We start from the raw sequence: 16985 nt of genomic DNA, 5'->3' as shown, positions 1-16985 counted from the left end.
TCGCTCACTCTAATTACTTTTAAAGAGAAGTTATCGCCTTCCCACCGCCTAGTGCCCCATTACACAACCTACGAATTCCAAGAACCATTAGACCTTTCACACTGGCCACTATCAGGAATGGACTTGGCATGAGGCTGTACTTCAAACTGACACAGCTCCCCCCCCCGCTGAGAATGAACCTGAAACGTTTACCTCCACCGTCAGCCGTAAAACCACCAGACAGCGCGGTGTGAGAAAAGGTGCAAAGCTCCTTGCTTTGCAAGCCAAGGTGAGAAATGCAAACATGTGTGGAAGATAACATTGCTTACGGGGCGTAAAGATGTTCTGCCGCCAGATCTCAGCGCGCCAGTCAAAGCACGGTACGTGTTCCCGTGTTTTAATGCGGATCTTCTTATAGAAAACCTTTGTTGCTGTGGAACCCAGCGCTGACCTAGCAGCTGCACTGGCTCCTGAAGATTTCTCAGACACGCATCGTGGCTCTTCCAGCGTTGTAGACGAAATGATGTCTGCCTGGGGTGAGTCAGAGACCTGCCACAGACACACAGATGAAGCCTCGCTCTGGGCTCCCACTGGGCTCGCGCTGGGCTCGGGCTGGGCTCGGGCTGGGCTCATTGGGCTCACTGTGCTGGTGTTCAGCTAGAGCTGCCCCTCTACCCCAATCCGCCTTAGTTCAGCAGTAGGGCTGGTGTGCCTGCAGAGCACAAAGCCTGATGATGCCACGCCACTGTAACGTTCGTGAGACTCGCAGACATAAAAGACCCCCTGACAGCAGGAAAACCGGGAAATGCAGTTGCACGGATGAAGGGCATTTTCATTCCAAGGGACTGGAAAAGTGGAGCTGTGGAGTGTTGCACCGAGGGACGTTCACCGCGTACCGGTTAATTGCCGTGGCAGCCAAGAGTGGCTTTTGTGCTTCCAAACAAGGTCACAACCACTGTCTGAATTAATGAACTACCTGCAGCCGAAGTGATTCAGACTGGGGAATGAGCACTTCATCATACCTGCTTCACAACCAGTTTCGGGTGTGCAGTACACGCTGGCTCGAAAAGATAAGCAAGCAAGAGCCCGCATCCCAGCACACAAATAAGTTCATTAATCTTGGTACATTAGTTTAATTTGAGTCAGACGGAGAGAAACGGGGAGTGTAAGCAAGACAAAGGCTGGGACGAGGACACAGGGAGGGTGACGTGAGCGCGCTGAGGCACGGGAATGTCACGGATTCCTAATGATCGCGCCTTCTTTCTCTCTCTCCTGCTACAACCTGTGTTCCCCCTTTTCCATTCCTGTTTTTATTTTTGCTTTTTGTGTGATTACACCGCTGCTATAACGCTTGTAGCGTCTTAAGAAAATTCTCTTTTAAAGTGCAGAATGGCTTCTGTTAAAATGAAACGAACGAGAACATAGGGGCACGGACTCTGCTTGCGCTGTTTTCAGAGAAGTGGGAGTACGTTTCAAAATCAAGTGTGCTTGTCGGTTATTTGCAGCAGTCATGCCGAACAGCACCGTCGCGATTTATCATATTTACAGCACTTGGGCCCCACAGTGACATTGAATGGCCTCTCGGAAGGGGCAGAACGGAGCCTCGGCCGGTTCATCTGGCCTTTGTAATCATGTACATAAATAAATTAGATGCACTGCAAGCAACCTTTCATTTCTAGCAGCACCCCAGATATGAATATATTGGCTTTAACAGAGTCATAAATAACGAACGAGATCACTGACACAGGGATCCTGGAAGATGAATTGGGATTTGGCGCCCCCGTGAGGTTATAGCAAGGTAAAGAAAAAGCCAATAACCGCTTCAATATCCAGTGACATTCAAATAATTTAAAAAAAATCATGGAACTTGGAATTTAGCACTATCCATTTACTACAAATTATATATATATAAAAAAATTCAACTCCAACTTTTTCATGTAATTGAGTACTGATCCTCACAGATGTTCTGGGTGCAACACAACACCATCTTTGGTGTATTAAGGCAGTCATTCTGTTGTTCGTGTGTTCTTTAGTGTTAAAAGGTTTATGAGTTAAAAGTGCAAGGCCAGCAGTGTCCTCTTGCATCCCCTCTGCCCCTCTTCATTATTTGCATTAATACAGCACCTTTCTCAAACAAAATACACACTCACACACCTGATGAGAAGCAACAGCCCATTTTGTGCACAGCATACTTTCAACCAGAAATCACAGCCCCCTGGGAGAGGGGAAGAGGCTAAGACCAGGACAGGGCACCAACCATCACTGGACATAGATGCACAGGACAATCTAGAGTATCCAAGCTGCATGTTTTTAGACTGTGGGAGGAAACCAGAATCCCCAGCAGAAACCACACAGACACCAGGAGAACAAGGAAACTCCACCCAGATAGGAGCTTGAACTCAAGATCCTAATGCTGAGAGGCAAACGCGCTAACTACCAAGCCACTGTGTCTGCAGCTTAATGAAGCTGTCTGGGGACTGTGCCTTTAACTTTCCCCCATACACCCCGCACATTCTGCCCAACACCGCAATCTGGCGTGTGTGTGTGAGTGAGAGAGAGAGAGAGAGAGAGAGAGAGAGAGAGAGAGATAGATTGTCATTCCATGCAGCTTGTTATTACAGTCAAAGGGCCAGTTTCTGGATGTGCCGGGGTAAGGGAGGACAGTACAGAATTCTTCAGAAGACTCCTTGATTTTGTTCAATAAGACTCAAGGCCAGGACTCGCTTTCATGTGCTGTCTTTGGCAGAGGTTGCACGGCTACCCGCTGGTGTCAGGGAAACGGCTAATGCGGCGAGGCAGGGTTCAGCTCCCTGTGTGACGCTGCCGAGTTGAATACCCGCACGCCCTAATGAGGACGAGCGCTCTGCTCCGATCAGGCATGACCAATCGCACTGTTGGCAGTGTCTCCCGAACGCACACACACTCCCCTTTAGCGCTCCCGTGGGACACCTTCACTGACTCTGCGGCGGCGGCGAAGCGCAGGGCTTCCTGTTTGGATGCGTCTGCAAATTGCATTTTCCTTTCCTGGATAACATGAGTAATAGGAGGGAAAAACAAACTAAAATAATGGAAGTTCCTCTTCATAGTGACTATATTCTATTTGCACATTGGTTAATATGATTTATTATATTTTTTTTGTATCTGGAGAGGATTTTTCTAACAGCATATTTCCTCCTCGTTTTCACTTTTCATGCAGCTGAAATCCCTTCATATCTACAATCTGCAAAGCATATTAAAACATAACTCTGGACTAACCGGGATTACCTTAATACAGAAGAAGACGTTAGTCAGAAGTGTGGCTTCACTACGTACACAGCAGAGCCACAGTGCACTATATCATGGGGTCAAGCACAGCTGAGAGTAGAGCCTCTGACCATAGTTATTACATAAGTACATAAGGTCATTTGCTTTACATACAGCTTTTGTAGACTTGATGGCGTTCTAAACCAGTGGCAAGAACCGGCATGTCAGTACAGGCGCAGTCAATATGAGATGTTGTGGATTTCCATAAACATGGTGGACTGCCTGTGCTAATGAGGTGGTACCAAGGACACAGGGACGATATTTCACTCCCTCTATCTCAGAGATCGGCTTTGCTTGCAGATTCTGAAGGGAAAGAACATTGATGTTCGACAAAAATCCCGGAGTTTTAACCCAGTATGGGTTAACCGACCGGCACCCATGGCGTGTGCTATCAAATAAATATTCAAACGACAATATCTTTGCTGGATAAGATGTACTGTAAAAAATACAAACTTACAGAGTATAAATTGCACAGATAACTGAATACATTGAGGAAACATATATTGATATCCTCAATATATTGAATATATTGAGGAAACACAGCAAGTTAATCATAAAACTCTACTGCAGATGTAGTTTAGGGCTAAGGTTTATGCTATTATTAGCTAGTTTGTGAGTAAGATATAAATGTCATATCAATGGCAATGATCAGTACCAGTTTATCTCAAAATCATGCCAATGTAATGACCTAAAGAGATGCATCGTCGAAGGTTAATCTTCTGAAAGGCACACTGTGTGATTTAGTTGGTAAACTGTTACGTTTCCTGCATGGTCTGTTACAGTCCACATAACCCTCCTTATAGCACATACCAAGCTCCACTGAAAACCTGACTTGTCCTTGAGGATTTAAAAGGCCCAAACAAACTGTGTACACCAATAAAGTTGAGCACAGAGTTCTTCCTCTATATAAACACGCTGATGCAGGGCCTCTAGCTTCTACATGGATGGTAAAGCTTCTCACTGGTCTCCTCGGGCCTCTTCAAAGTCAGTATAAATCAATTTTCCTTGGTACTTAACTTTGACAAAGCAAAATAATTGATTTGAAGGCATGCCACCGTCCCCCAGCACTGACTCTTTGTGGTTGGACTATATTAACTGCTTTAACTATCTTTGGACATACACGAACACTTACGGATGACGTTGACCTCGTTAGTAAGGAAGGCTGCTTCTGATTAAGAAGTCGAGGGGGTTTGGGGTCATCGCAGATGTTCTGGAAAAGATGTGTATTAATCCAGTGTGGAACCTTGACATCATGTAAAAAAAATTAACAGACTAGTGTTGTCAAAAGGACTCTGAAAACAGAAGCCAACCAGCAAAGACACCGGAAGACCTGTACAACACAGCTGCAGACAGAAACACACTCCACGCTGTCGTCTGTGAGCTGTTCCCCTCTACCTGTTGCTACAGACTACCTTTAGTGGACAAAGAAATTGCACAAGAAATCTCTTGATCCTGTTGCGATAGCCTTGATTGCAGCAATAATAAATTGCAATAATATTTCTAGTGATTTTATCTGCTGTTCTGTGATGTATGTTGTCTGGCACTGCACTTAACCTTTGCAGATATCTGTTTCCTGAGCTAGGGATCGCCAAAGACACTTTTCCTTCCAGACTATAAAGAAGTTCTATTCTATAATATTCTATTCTAGTCAAAACTATCTGCTAATCTGCTAACTGCTACCTCTAGGGCAGTTGTAGCTGTATCTGTGTCTTTCTCCTGCCAGTAGCTCTGTTGTTTGCACATTTATTCATATGAATACATTAGCAGATCTCATGTATGACTTTTAGGGAGATTAATTTAGTACAAAGGAAGTTTGCTTTAACAAGCAAATTAAGATTCCTTAGAGCAAAGTGCTGTCCCTGATATCAACACTCCTACTCCCCAAGCGGGCGGCTCTGGTACCGTAGGAGCTCCACGTTACTGCTTCGTGAGGACTGACTTAATACTCTATGATGTGGCAAAATGCAAATAAGCAAACCGATATGAAGTTAGCTTAATTGGTGAACGGCGAATGAACCCTGTATTTTCTTTGCGCCCAAGGAATTTATGTAAATTTATACAATAAAAGACAAATGAAGACAGCAGTTAGGTGCTGAATTTAATTAGCATGCAGTTCATAAGTAATTGGGCAGCAATGTCTGCTGTTTTGACTTTGTACAACATACAACATATTATATAGATATATATATGAGGTCAAAATGCTTTAATTTGACAGTATTTAGTGACCTATATAAGAGTCATAGCCCTTTTAATAGGTGGTCCCCTTCTTTTACACTATGGGACTTAATGGTTAACCTCAGTATTAACCTGTGGGACTTAATGGTTAACCTCAGTATTAACCTGTGGGATTTAATAGTTAGCCTCAGTATTAACCTGTGGGATTTAATAGTTAGCCTCAGTATTAACCTGTGGGATTTAATAGTTAGCCTCAGTATTAACCTGTGGGATTTAATAGTTAGCCTCAGTATTAACCTGTGGGATTTAATAGTTAGCCTCAGTATTAACCTGTGGGATTTAAGCATTGCTTTATATGTGCACAGTGATACTGAGAGCCCTGAGAAAAGTATGTCATAGTTATAATGTAATATTACAGTCTCAGAATTTGTTCATTTTCAAGTTGCACAGAATAGTAGCGTGTTTTCCATTAGTGGTTGAAGTATTTGCTTACATTTGAATGTATGTCTTTATTATACTGAGAAAAAGAAAAATCTTGTTAATCTTTTGTAATTTAATGTTTATACACATGTAAACCTGCTTCCCTTAATATGTTATGTGGAATCGTTTATTTGATTACATTCCCAGGATGATGAGTTGACTTTTGTTTTGATCAAATGCTGCTGTACTTGAGCGCAGGCTGCCGGGGATTAAAAGCTGGCGGGCAGCATCTTCCTCTTCATTTTGGACCAGAGCCCTGCTGCAGGAGGACGAGTCACGCATTGCCCGTTGGGTGGTGGGCTCGGCGCGATCGGCGCGATCTCTCGCTATGCTCACCGTGCTTCAGTGCGCATCACGACCCATCAGTGCACCTCTGATTTCACCCTCTCCACACTTTTGCCATAGCGGACGTCTGCTCATCTTGTCTGACCGTAAGAGTTTGTTTCAAAAACCCGGCACCCTGGTTCAGGCATTTTTACCAGACCCTAGCCCATCCGTCCGGTTCCGGAAGCTTACCTGCGGTTTAGGTCTCGACGTTACCCCCAGTAACTGTAGATCATGACAGTCTGCCTTCTGTTTCTGTCTGACTGATACATCTGTGTTGACCTCTCGATCTGTTCAGTAGTTCAGTCCTTGTGTCTGAATATATTTTTGGTCATACACTACTGTTATCTTTACGTTTACCAGGACGTTTGGTAGCAGTACCAGCTCACCAGTGCGCTCCTGCTACCTAACAATGCACTAAACAGTTGATTGTGACACTTTGGATGTTTTGGCTACATCTGATTGATGCTGGTGTCCACTGTCATGGAGACAGGCTTAGCTGGCCTGGACATGTGTGTGGTTCTCATGCTGATGTCCACTGTCATGGAGACAGGCTTAGCTGGCCTGGACATGTGTGTGGTTCTCATGCTGATGTCCACTGTCATGGAGACAGGCTTAGCTGGCCTGGACATGTGTGTGGTTCTCATGCTGATGTCCACTGTCATGGAGACAGGCTTAGCTGGCCTGGACATGTGTGTGGTTCTCATGCTGATGTCCACTGTCATGGAGACAGGCTCAGCTGGCCTGGACATGTGTGTGGTTCTCATGCTGATGTCCACTGTCATGGAGACAGGCTCAGCTGGCCTGGACACCTCTGTGGTCCTCATGTCCAGAATCAGATATACCCTAAAGGCTGTCTGGGGTGGGAACTGATGATGTAGTGGCACATATGCAACTGAAGATAAAAAACAGAAATCAGAAATAAAATCTTCAGTCATTTTACCATCTAGTCGTTGTCTCAAATTACTTCAAACTTTATTACTTCATACTTTACATTATACTTTATTGCACCCCAAGGGAAATTTTTTTGTGTAGCTTGGACAACAGTTTACAAAACATTTATACAATTGACATCACCACATATATCACAAACTTTAACACTCTTGTCTACAACCCAGTATCCTTATATGCTTTACGTACTGTATAATAAATGTAGAACATCGAGCTGGAACACCTCTATGATTAGAATTAAGTGTTAGAAACGTTTAGGTATACGGATTTGTCATGAGAGAACTGGCGAAATAATATTCTTGCATTGATCACCAGAGGGGGGCGCTATAGTGTTCTACAGGAAATCCGATTTTATTCGTGAGCACTTTCTGCCACTCCGGATTCTCATATGGCGATTCAGAGAGAAAAGATATGAACAAATGCGGTGAAAAGGTTGTGTATGCTGACAAGCAAGTGCTCAGCCGTGCCTGCAAGGTTAAATCTCAGCAGAAAAGCCAACGCTGATTCAAAACACCCGTTTAATCACGCAGGACAAACACGTGGCGCTGACAGGAACTCGAGGAGATAGCAGAAGTGCTGAAATAATATATCATTGTTTTATACTTCCTTTCTTAGTTTCTGCTGTTTTCTGACCACAGGTGGCTCCGAAGCCACTGCTTATATACTGTATATATGTGCATGCATGTTTAAATATATTATATATTATATTTGGTATACACATTAAAATATATACTTTTTAAAAAGTCAGTACTGTTTTAGATAATTAATATGACCACATCACAAAAGCTGAAGTCAGCCTGATCTGTTGTCCTGTTGTTTGGGGCCTTTCCAATGTTAGTTTTTAGATAACGGTATTGTTGCTGTCGGTTTGTTTCAAATTTAACAAAATATGACCACAGAATTCTAAATTGTCCAGGTAAACTAACCCTTACAACTGTTTCTGTTATCGGCGCCTGGTGTCCTTGCCAAGAGTCGAATTAAGGTTGAATGTCTGACAGATAAAAGGAGCCATTTCACCTGTTATTTACATTTTTTAAAAATCAAAGTAGGACTGAAATGAGACCTTTTAAGAGCGGAAATGCCCTCATTATAGAAATTAGATGCCCTCGTAAAAAGATGTAAGTATGCGGAGTGCTGTAACATCTCCTCATTAGTGGAGGCTCCCGACATTCAACCTACGGGGCGATGTTGAGCGGCAGAAGGAAAGGACCTCACATGCACCTGTGTGGGAGATAAGCGTTTTGCTCCGCCTGTTCCACTCTCTGTAGGACATGGCTAATGTCTGCCAAACCTGCAGGCTCTAAGTCATTCCCCACGAGTCTGGTGCAGGTGAGCCCGTGGGCGTTGTGCCTTTGATCTCCTCCTCCTGAACGTGCCTTCTCCCAAACCCTCGAGGGATGATGCCCCGTTGCCACCGCGATACATCTCCACGCGCACACCGAGGCGCAGAATGAGTCGCTCCTGCTTGTCCACCGTGTTCCTCCCTATCGCGTCGGCGCTCACCTTCTGTCCTGCTCCTCAGCCGTAAGTCAAAGCAACACATTATTGTTTTGCGTTGATGAATATAGACGTGGAGTATAATTTCGCTGAGCTAATCAGACGAGTGAGAGTGTGCTGATGTCAAACATCACTGCGTTACGATGGCCTGGGCGCAAGGCGTGACGTCTGTTCTGTGTGATTCATTTGACATGCAGACCTTGCCAAATGTACTGACTGTGCGGGGAGTCACTGAAGTGACAAAGTAACTTTAAGTAAACACTAAGGTTGTTTTCGAGGCTTCTCTAACATTAGAATATCAAATATCAGGACTACAAGTACAATAAAACTAACAAAATGTTTTAATTTGCCTAGCGCATTTACTTAGTGTAACCCCCACCCTATTGAGAAAAAAAAGTTTGTTTGCTGAGTCTACTAAAGATATCCAAAAGGACAGCGTTTTATCACTGTACATTTCACACACTTGATCAGTTTGACAGCTACATGGGATTAAAGCAGTAACTATTGTACTGGCTCAGAAGACTGTGTAAAGACTAGCCCGGGATATTTAGGTACACAATTTTAATTGATTTGCTAAAGATAAGAAAACCATGAGACTGACATGAAAAGAAAGTACAGGGTTATACTGACACGTAGAGAAACAGAGGACAGTGATCCCCCCACGCCCCACCGTGTTGAATTAACACCTGCCTTGTTGAAGTAACCTTTAGAGTGTCATTACATGGTCTTGTGTATACACTGCAAGTGTTAATTCAATACTTGTTCTGTACACTGTCTAAGTCTGGGGATGTGGAGATGAGAAGGCCGCAGACCACAGACAAGGCTGTAGAAATGAGTGAGCTCCTAGTGACAGATCCACTTCTACACAGTGTGAAGAGGCGAATGTGGACTGAAATGTGATTCGATGCCGTTCTGAAAGTGCCTCCCGTGGTGCAGCCGTGAGCGAGCTTCGGTGGCGTTTAAGGGCATTTGGACGAAGTCGTTTAGGCGCGCCGTCTCCGGCGAGTTCCTAGCCACCCTCATCTGTGTCTTGCTGGGCCTGGGCTCTACCATGGACTGGGCGTCGGGCACGGAGAAGCCGTCACCCGCCGACCTGGTGCTCGTCTCGCTGTGCTTCAGCCTGGGCGTCGCCACCGTGGTGCAGTGCTTCCTGCCCTTCAGCAGCTGCCACATCAACCCGGTGGGCAAGCTCAGCCTCGCCAAGGCCCTGTTCTACGTGACGGCACAGTGCCTGGGAGCCATCGCCGCCGCGGGTCTTCTCTACCTGCTCACGCCCAGCGCTGTTAGGGGCAACCTGGGCGTCACCAATGTAACGCCCTTTTAATAGAGTTGAAGGATACGCATAAAGAAATACAGGGTTTTTTTAAATAACTTAGGGCTATGTCTTAACTATTGGTCAAGGTTTAAGTCAAAATTTCTCATTCATGATCCTGGAGTACAGCTGAACTGCACAGAGTGAGCTACACCTTCAGCATGGCCATTTTAACGCACACGTAAACCAGACAATGTAGGCTTACGCCGGTACCAGGCCTGGGAAACCTGCTCATTGACCTGCTGGATGCAGGTTATATGGTCATATTCAGTATTGTATTTTGTTGAGCGTGTTTCATCCTTTACACAGTGTTGAAATAAACCCCACAGTTCATTTCACCCTCTATGTTCTCTTATAGAGCTTTATTACTGAGCTGATTCAGTGCGTATTAAACGTATTTTGTGCAGAAGCCGACCCGTTCGCTGTCTGCACGTAAACCTGGACATCTCGGTGGGTCACGCACTGCTCGTGGAGCTCCTGATCACGTTTGAGCTGCTCTTCACCGTAACGGCCACATGTAATGCCAAGCGTGCCGACCTCACAGGGTCAGCCAGCCTCGCTATCGGCCTTGCCGTGGTAATCGGCCATCTGTTTGCGGTGAGTCAGCAGAAGCGCCTCTAAAGTGTAGCTCTCGGCACGCGGACCCACGTCACCCTGCGCTGAACTGGCTCTAGGCATGCGGACCCACGTCACCCTGCGCTGAACCGGCTGTCGGCACGTGGACCCACGCCACCCTGCGCTGAACTGGCTCTAGGCATGTGGACCCACGTCACCCTGCACTGAACCGGCTCTCGGCACGCGGACCCACGTCACCCTGCGCTGAACCGGCTCTTGGCACACGGACCCACGTCACCCTGCGCTGAACCGGCTCTTGGCACGCGGACCCACGTCACCCTGCGCTGAAACGGCTCTTGGCACGCAAACCCACGCCACCCTGCGCTGAACCGGCTCTCGGCACGCGGACCCACGCCACCCTGCGCTGAACCGGCTCTCGGCACGCGGACCCACGTCACCCTGCGTTGAACCGGCTCTCGGCACGCGGACCCACGTCACCCTGCGTTGAACCGGCTCTCGGCACGCGGACCCACGTCACCCTGCGCTGAACCGGCTCTCGGCACGCGGACCCACGTCACCCTGCGCTGAACCGGCTCTCGGCACGCGGACCCACGCCACCCTGCGCTGAACCGGCTCTCGGCACGCGGACCCACGCCACCCTGCGCTGAACCGGCTCTCGGCACGCGGACCCACGCCACCCTGTGCTGAACCGGCTCTCGGCTTGTGCACCCACGCCACCTTGTTCTGTTTTTGTCCTCCTCTGTCACACCTGATCCACCCCATTAGCCAATTACCGAGCCCTTCATGGTTTGTTGCAGATGAGAATTTACAATGTGCAGCGTAAGGAGGCCCTGATAGAGGCCCGGCTGGAGAGGAGGGCACGCCAGCCAAGCTGATCCACCACACTGCTGAAATAGCCTCTAAAGCCTAGATTAACATGCTAAACATTTTATATAATAATATTTATATTTGCATGCTTCTCAAGTTAGAGGTAGTTCTCAAGAGCATTACCTGGATTGAATAAGTCTGCTACATGGGGGTTGGAAGTAAACTTCAGTAAAGGCCAGTGAATAGAATCATTTGAGTTAGGAAGAGGTTGGTTAGGAAATTATTTAGTCAGAAATGTTCAATTCCAGTGAATCTCACTGGGAGGTTTCTGACATGCTCTCTCTAATCCCTGAACGGCTGGCACAGCTGTGCCAACAGACTCCCTCCGGTGAACTTGCCCCGAGCCATGCCGAGATGCTGCGATATCAAACACACTCTTCTCCGTTTAGTCTTTTTCTCTCTTCTTCTCCCTTTTCTTATCTGTTCTTTATCGACACATTCCATCTCAAAGTAGCCAAAAACCAGAATTTGAATGTAAGCCTGTGTTTGTCTACGCTGGATAGTTCAGACACCAGGTCGTAATTAGCACGGTCTTCTGGGAGACACAGTTAGGATGTTTGTTTGGTTGCGTAAATGAGTTAAAGGATTTACTGAAGTCTGTTGCCCTGGTGCCAGTTCTTGAATGATGCAGCTGTAACTACAGTACTGAAACAATGAAGCGCATTATGGATTTGATCCCCTTTTAAATTGTTATTGTTATTGTTATTGTTGATCTCTTGAATGCCAGACTCAACGATGAATATGTTTTTTAAACCATCGCAAGGATTTAAATTGCTATAATATGAATAGTGGAATAGTTTCATTAACAGTAATCTCATCTGTTTTGGCCTCATGATAGAGAATACATATCAGTATGTAAAGTGTACATACTTTACTAGTTATCTATTAGTATGTAAAGTGTAAATCCTTTACTAGTTATCTCTTAGTATGTAAAGTGCAAATACTTTACCTGTTATCTATTAGTATGTGAAGTGTAAATCCTTTACTAGTTATCTAGTAGTATGTAAAGTGTAAATACTTTACCTGTTATCTTTTAGTATGTAAAGTGTAAATCCATTACTAGTTATCTCTTAGTATGTAAAGTGTAAATACTTTACATGTTATATTTTAGTATGTACTTTACCTGTTATCTTTTAGTATGTAAAGTGTAAATCCTTTACCTGTTATCTTTCAGTATGGAAAGTGTAAATCCTTTACCTGTTATCTATTAGTATGTAAAGTGTAAATCCTTTACTAGTTATCTAGTAATATGTGAAGTGTAAACACTTTACCTGTTATCTTTCAGTATGTAAAGTGTAAATACTTTACCTGTTATCTATTAGTATGTAAAGTGTAAATACTTTACCTGTTATCTATTAGTATGTAAAGTGTAAATCCTTTACTAGTTATCTATTAGTATGTAAAGTGTAAATCCTTTACTAGTTATCTATTAGTATGTAAAGTGTAAATCCTTTACTAGTTATCTATTAGTATGTAAAGTGTACATCCTTTACTAGTTATCTATTAGTATGTAAAGTGTAAATACTTTACCTGTTATCTATTAGTATGCAAAGTGTGAATCCTTTACTAGTTATCTATTAGTATGTAATGTGTAAATCCTTTACTAGCTATCTATTTGTATGTAAAGTGTAAATACTTTACTAGTTATCTATTAGTATGTACAGTGTAAATCCTTTACTAGTTATCTATTAGTATGTAAAGTGTAAATACTTTACCTGTTATCTTTTAGTATGTAAAGTCCCCTTTTGGAATGGCAGTTACATGTGCATGAAGCAGCCCTCAATCGTGGCGTTGTCGACTGTTCCAGATACGGTATACCGGGGCCGGAATGAACCCAGCCCGCTCCTTTGGACCTGCACTCGTAACTTAGAGCTGGGAACACCACTGGGTAAGACACGCCAACGCAGCAGGCATCACCGAGAAGATCACAGTAGGAAAACCCCTGCCACGGCTCCATCCTGGAACGTCAATTATAGCCAACTCATTTATAATGTTCTGAAATATTTTGTTATAGACTTTTATTGTTTTTTTTTTTAACTGGGCTCTACAGTAAGTCTGACCCACATACTAAATCTGAGGCCAAGAATAAGACCAACTAAGGTATCAGTGATCAGGCTTATATGTGCTCAAGCGGGACAGAGGTACACTGTCCTCCTACAGGAGTGCCAGCACATACACAGGCCCTCAAACCTGACCCACCTACACCCACCAACCTCCGCTTGCTCATTATTGAGTAACCACTGAGTAATACAAGCGATTTGACTTCATACAGCCTTAACCAAGTCACACGGATTAACAGGCAAACATGCTTAAGTCCTCTACCCACTGGTTCAGGCTTTGGCTTTTGACCTCTTATTGGTCTCTTTTGAAGTTGTGTCTAGTTCAGAATGCATACTTACCAGAAAAAGAAACTGTTGTATTCAGTTTGCACAGCTGTCTATAAAGCTCCATACTGACTACAAAGTCTTGCTCCTGACATTCCTTAATGGTCTTTAATGGCCTATAGCTTCCACATATCTTAATGATTCCTTATATTTCATCCCACCTCCTTCACCCAGCTGAGCCAGGTGTAATGTTAATCCCTGGGATCATTTCCAACTGTCGGAGGAGTTTTTTAATATACAACTCCTACTCTTTCCAGTTTTCCAGAAATTATTTGAAAGAAAAGCTCTTTAGAAGTCCTTAAATCCAGATCAAAGACTTGCTTGTTTCCCCTGCTCCCATGTAAGTAAATAAAGACAAAAAAGACACACAAAAAGATACACAGCTAACTAATGCAGCTTGTTTTACCTCCACACCAGATGTACTGGGGGGGCCCATTCTAGGTGGGATCTTAGCAGCGGCAGTGTATCAGTAACTGTACTGCCCAGACCCTGTGCCTAAGAGTCGCTGCAGGGAGAGGTTCTCCAGAGATGCCTCCGGAAAGTACAAAGAGGTGGAGGGCTCCAGCCTCCAACAAGCTGGAGAGGCAGACGACATCTCCGTCAGGCCTGGTTCCTGGAGATCGATAGAGGAGAGAAGAAGGAGCCTCTCCAGGAGCTGTCGGCTGATGTGCTTTCTTCGGTATGACCACAGCGTGGACTGTAGATGGAGGCCAGGGTGCAGGGCCTTAGCGGTGGCTCTGGAACATTGTGGTCCAGGCTGGAGCTAGTGCAGGAATACTGACCTCAGCCAAAAGACCAATGCCAATTCATAATGAACAGAAGTGTGTTGAAGCTGGATAGTGTGCTAAAATATGCTTGCTAGCTTTGCATTCGTTACTATTTGCATTAGCATTTTTTTGGTAAAGGGTTTCTTCAAGCCCACTGCCTCGTCTCAGGGAATGTGGTAAATTTCATGGCATCCACCAAAGTACATTTCAGCCAGTAAACTTGCTCCGCCATCTCACTTTAAAGTACAGAGAGTTTGGTGAGAGCCTTCTGTCCACTGACTCCATATTCCAACTCAGCCATGTCTGAATGGAATTTTATTTTTACATGAACAAGAATACAACCAAAACCATCCCAATTGTGTGTCTTATTACGCACTAATCTGGAATGAGGATAGACGTATAGTTACGCCATCCCAGGACGACATGAGCCTCCGCACCATAAATGCACAATAAATGGATTAGCATCGAAGACACTGAAGACATTACGACATCAAAGGTTCTGTGGTCGTCAATGAAGTGTTGTGCACGTTTGTTGTGATGGATTTAGGCAGGGAACATGGACATCCTGAGACAGGTCAGCAGGGGTTTCTACAGTAGGTCTCCACTCAGAAGACTGACTTGCCTTTAACCATTCAGATGTTGCACTCTTTTCACCGTTTAGCGGTTTTGATTCATGACAGTGCAACGCTCTTTATGTTAAGACTGAACAATTAATGGTGGGAAGCAGAAGAGGCCAGTGATGTGTAAGGAGGACATCGCTTTATGATTTAAGAAAATTCGAAAGAAAGAAAAACTAGGAAAATGTTCAGTTTAAGAAAGTACCTTCACTTTACTCAGCAGTGATACAGCTAACAGTTAAAACAGACGTTCAGCTGTTATGGTGACATTCAAAGTGGCTAGTGATACTGATTGTTATTATTATTTACATTTATATAGCACCTTTCTCATAGTCAAGGACACTTTACAAATATACCTAGATATTTATATTAGCTTTTACAATCACTCACACACTGTTTGCTTTATAAACCCGGACCTATTTCCGTGCTCACACAAACCATCCAAATTTCCACACACATGCCTCGTCATACGTAAAAGTAGCATGAAACTACGCTCTTGCATGGCCCCGCCCCAAACACGTTTGACTGACCCCTGAAGGGGTGGGGCTTGCGAGCAGCGTTCTGGGCCTTGGGTCCCGCGTCCACTGCGGAGTCCCTGCCTCATCGCACTCTCTCAGTAGAGTCTGCCCAGTAATGGCCTGCCTGTGCTCCAAGCCTTCTGTAGCTTATAATAAACACCGAGCTTGTCTGAAAGGTTTTGCTCGTGCAAATGTAAAGGGTTTTAAATAATAACACTGAGGAATTTCCCCAAACCTCCAGTGCTCCATCCATATAGTATGCTATGGCATGCTAATAAGACTAGTTTCAGAAAGCGGCTTGAAATAGAATTTTGGTGCTTTAGTTCTTTGGATAACTCATTTGATTGCTTTGTTGTCAATAACTGTGTTTGGAAGGGGGATTTATTTATGAATGCTTTATTGCCATTAATTAATAACACTGGTCTGGATTCATCTGTTTTTCAGCTATGTACACTTGCTTTTATTACTGTCATTTTATTACTGTGCTCTCAGAATGTATTTATTTTTTTATAATCATCATTTAGATCTGTACTGTTACTATATTCATAATCAGTTTGTGATTATTCACATTTATGAACTACATGACAAACAGTTGAAAATTAATATAAGCGTGTTGTGTAGACTATTGTAAAGATTACAGTTCTCTAAAAGGTAAATGCTATTATTTTTATGATTTTATAATCACATTATTATTATTTTTGCTTTAAGTGATATTTAAACATGTGTCTGTGTTCTTTTCCGTCTTGCCATCCACACTGACAGTCTTCAACAGCCATGATTTCTTTTAGGGAGAGTACAATTAAAACCTTCTCTTAAGATTACGTTCAAGTTTGAGGTACATCATCGGTTTTCTATAGGTGACAAATCATATACCATCACTGTCATTAGTAAAACCGAACCACCTGCCAGTGGACCAATGAGATAGTACTACATGTTCTTCAGCGACATTTCTATTGGTCCACCCATCGTAACACGTTCTTCACCATGTAAAGGCGTGGGTTTCAAACAGGAGTTGTGGGGGGGGTTGACAGTGAGAATATGCTACTTAGGAAAAAAAAAACAACGCTATGGACATAATTTGCAAATAAATAAAACGTTTTCTAATTGTAAATGTTTCTATATTTAAAGATGAGCCTTTTTAAGTCGTTAATGTCTGATTCAGACAAGTCGCCTCTGTCAGAACCCTCATGTAGTTGCGTAATAAGGCCAGCAGATGGCATCGTAGACCAAGACGC

The 16985-nt window shown here is 44.1% G+C and overlaps 1 protein-coding gene across 1 annotated transcript; it reads left to right on the top strand.

The window, feature by feature from the left end:
• Positions 1-6744: 6744 nt before the first annotated feature.
• On the top strand, positions 6745-16985 carry LOC113585509 (aquaporin-4). Its single transcript, XM_081695048.1, is given in 8 exon segments — positions 6745-7088; positions 8481-8541; positions 9629-10019; positions 10449-10618; positions 13272-13352; positions 14266-14272; positions 14275-14457; positions 14460-16985. Coding segments are annotated over 8 exon segments (1311 nt in total). The 3' UTR covers positions 14534-16985.

The sequence above is a fragment of the Electrophorus electricus genome, chromosome 13 (assembly GCF_041902795.1).
Source record: "Electrophorus electricus isolate QZ-2024a chromosome 13, ASM4190279v1, whole genome shotgun sequence".
Classification (NCBI taxonomy): Eukaryota; Metazoa; Chordata; class Actinopteri; order Gymnotiformes; family Gymnotidae; genus Electrophorus; species Electrophorus electricus.
This window is presented reverse-complemented; position numbering and strand designations above follow the sequence as displayed.